The sequence below is a fragment of the Capsella rubella genome, unplaced genomic scaffold, assembly GCF_000375325.1.
Source record: "Capsella rubella cultivar Monte Gargano unplaced genomic scaffold, Caprub1_0 scaffold_76, whole genome shotgun sequence".
Lineage (NCBI taxonomy): Eukaryota > Viridiplantae > Streptophyta > Magnoliopsida > Brassicales > Brassicaceae > Capsella > Capsella rubella.
Genome location: NW_006238852.1, coordinates 13,437 through 16,557, shown reverse-complemented (window position 1 = coordinate 16,557; position 3,121 = coordinate 13,437). Strand labels below are relative to the sequence as shown.

The window sequence follows — 3,121 nt, the reverse complement described above, 5'->3', positions numbered from 1 at the left end:
TAACCTATTAAGCAATTCTAGTGATTAATATGTTATAGAGTTCTAAACAATTGAGTTTAGCACAATTACATTTAGAAGTCATCTACTTAAAACGTTATGTCCAACCATGATCACAATAATCAAGTATGCTTAAATTGCTATATGTAAACCATTCAACTAATCGATTCGATGACTATATTTAAGTTACAAACAAATGCTATATGTAAATAGGATAGTTAATTACCCTTTGATCAGCAAGGATTAAAACCCTTTTCGTCATGAAATCCCTCCTGTAAGCAATACTCAAAATCTTCACGTCTATGTTCCAATCAGTCCTCGACGGATTCAAATTGGCTATGGAATCCCTCCGCATTTTGAAACGCCGTGTAGAATTTCGCGATTTTTTTGAAGAAATTGTAGAAGAAAAGATTTCGTGTTTAAGAGTTTTATCGGTTCTCTATTGCCAAATAGATTCACAGTTGGAAGAAGATGAAAAGTCTATTAATGAAACAATATATATAATCATAAATCGAAACGGTGCGTCGTTTATGTTTTCAGTTAAGTTTAATTTTTCAACTTTTTGTATAAAACTTTTATTTCGTGTGAAATTAGTATGTTCTATTCAAATCTTAAATAATAAATTAGATTTGATTAATGTTTATTACTTTTGATAAATTGGTATCTTAAAGATTTTTTTGGCACTAAACGAATTTCTAAATATATTCCATACATTAAATTGATCGGTAAATGGACTAATAATTTTAATTCAGCTAAAATATTAGTAATTGTATTAAGTCTAATTTTTTAAAATCAAAAACCAATAGTTTGATAGATTTGAAATTTAAAACAAATGCAATAGCATTCTTATTCAAGTTTGGAAAAAATATCTTAAGAGGATGCATTGTAATGCTTATTCGTGCATGGAAAGGTAAACACGTAAAACTTTAAGAAGGAAACCCAAGTGTTTTTAGAGATTATTAAAGTATCAATTTAAAAAAAAAACATTGTAAACTACTATTAAAACTTTCGAAATTACATCTTCATATATTTTAAAACTATAATACTCTATTTTGCTAATTATAAAGAAACTTTTACACCTTAAATATAATTTTTTAGTTGTAATGCATTTTTTAAGTAGCGACTATAAGTATTAGAGAATTTATTTAGAAAATACATTAGGTTTATTCGATAAAAATTAAAAAGATTAACTATTCAAAGCGAAATTATTCAAGAGTGCAACCATAAAAGTGGATGCATGATAATATTTATTCTTACATGAAAATAAAGCACGTAAAACTGGATATGCAACAACTTGATACGTAACTAAATGTTATCAAAAACTTCTTTAAAAACTACGTTAAGTGTCTTGTTTTGACATGCCCCATCTTCATTCGTAATCAAAATCTTCAATCCTTTTCTCGTCGTCACTCTAGATAGTGCAACATATAGTTGTCCATGTGTAAAGACTGGCTTTGGTAAAAACAATCCAACGTATTCCAACGTTTGACCTTGGCTTTCGTTAATAGTAATTGCATACACAAGAGCTACAGGAAATTGGCGACGCCTCATACGGAAAGGAAACTTTGCATCTGGCGGAGACACAAACATTCTAGGGATAAGTACTTTTTCATTCACACCGTTACCTGTTACGATTCTTGCCTCTATAACATGATTAGCCATCTGAGTAACAATTAACCTCGTACCATTGCACAAACCACCTTTAGGATCTATATTCCTCAGCAACATGATAGGGGCTCCCTTCTTCAAGGTTAATTCATGCTTAGGTAATCCAGAAACGTTTATACTGTTTAAAAATTCCTGCGAGTAGACCATATCGTCGAAAACACTCGTATCCGATGTTTCAATGGAATCCGAACTAAGATAACGTCGTTCTTCACCTATAATAATATCGTTAAATATATATAAGACACAAGTAATCTACTATATTTTATTTATTTCAAAAAATATAGAATAAATACACGTAAACAATTATAATACACACCTGGTAGTTGAGAAAGCATATATTGATTGATTTTATCAACGTCTTCGTTCCTTGGACTAAGAATAGCTCTTCGCTTAAAGAATCTTGGGTCATTCTCTTTAGCGAAGGATTTACCATAGATTTCATGAACAATTGCGTGGATAGGATTCTCAGATGCTGTTATTAGTAAATCTTCGGGTATTTCTATTTCGACCTCGCCATCGTTTGGCTCGTTGATTTTCCCATCACCAATATCCAGAAGCCACTTTGAGAACTCGGCAAGATCATCCGATTGCGCGTTATTAACACCTTTTCGTAAGCGCATATTTTCTGTAAGCTTTAAAACTTTACAACTTGGCCAAAGCAACGATGAGTTTATAGAGGCCAAAACTGTTCCGACCCTACCACCTTCAGGAATTACTGGGAGAATCTGTCTAAAATCACCTCCCAAAACAACTACCTTACCTCCAAAAATCCTATTGGACTTCATTATATCTTGCAAAGTCCTATCCAACGTTTCAAAACAATGTCTGTTCATCATCGCAGCCTCGTCCCATATAATGAGTTTTGATTCTCTAATCAATTCTGCTAAATCGGACTCTGCATCGATTGAACACATTGAGTATTCGTTTATGTTGATAGGTATACAGAACCTAGAATGAGCTGCCCTACCACCTTCCAACAGCAAATCAGCTATTCCACTCGATGCAACGTTTAGAACAATATTACCTTTAGATCGAATATCAGCTCCAAGAATACTCCACAAGAAATTTTTTCCAGTACCACCAATTCCATGCACAAAAAACATACCCCCCTTGTTTTTATTTACCGAGTAAATTATCTCTTGATAGACCCGTCTTTGCTCTTCAGTTAACATAGCAAATAGTCGGTTGTATTCTGTCTTTTGTTCATGAGGCTTATAGTTTTTCTCATACATGATAAGCCTATTTCATTAGGATTTAGCACACTATCGCCTGGTGTTGGCATATTAGTGAAAAAAGAAAGGGAAGTTCCATTCGAACGCATTAGCATTTCGATTTCCGACAAACATATGTTCCGTATTTGATCTTGTGTTAACATAATACCTGCATTTCATTTTGTATAATAGAATTAATAAATTTTAAATCGAGAAGTATTTATACCGATGATTGTAAAAAATAT

General features: G+C 32.3%; 1 protein-coding gene across 1 annotated transcript; it reads right to left on the bottom strand.

Moving 5' to 3' along the window:
• Window positions 1-1,302: 1,302 nt before the first annotated feature.
• LOC17874332 (ATP-dependent DNA helicase PIF1) lies at window positions 1,303-2,768 on the bottom strand. The gene is made up of 2 exons (XM_023787076.1): window positions 1,982-2,768; window positions 1,303-1,877 (listed from the first exon to the last, which is right to left on the bottom strand). The coding sequence occupies exons 1-2, from the start codon at window positions 2,766-2,768 to the stop codon at window positions 1,303-1,305; spliced, it is 1,362 nt and encodes a 453-aa protein (XP_023642844.1).
• Window positions 2,769-3,121: the final 353 nt, after the last annotated feature.

What these genes read in the sequence shown, in the direction of transcription:
- LOC17874332 (XM_023787076.1), bottom strand. Translation starts at nt 2,768, where the DNA reads ATGTTTTTTGTGCATGGAATTGGTGGTACTGGAAAAAATTTCTTGTGG. An exon ending in TATGCTTTCTCAACTACCAG is followed by an intron (nt 1,878 to 1,981) that starts GTGTGTATTATA and finishes ATATTATTATAG; the next exon opens with GTGAAGAACGACGTTATCTT.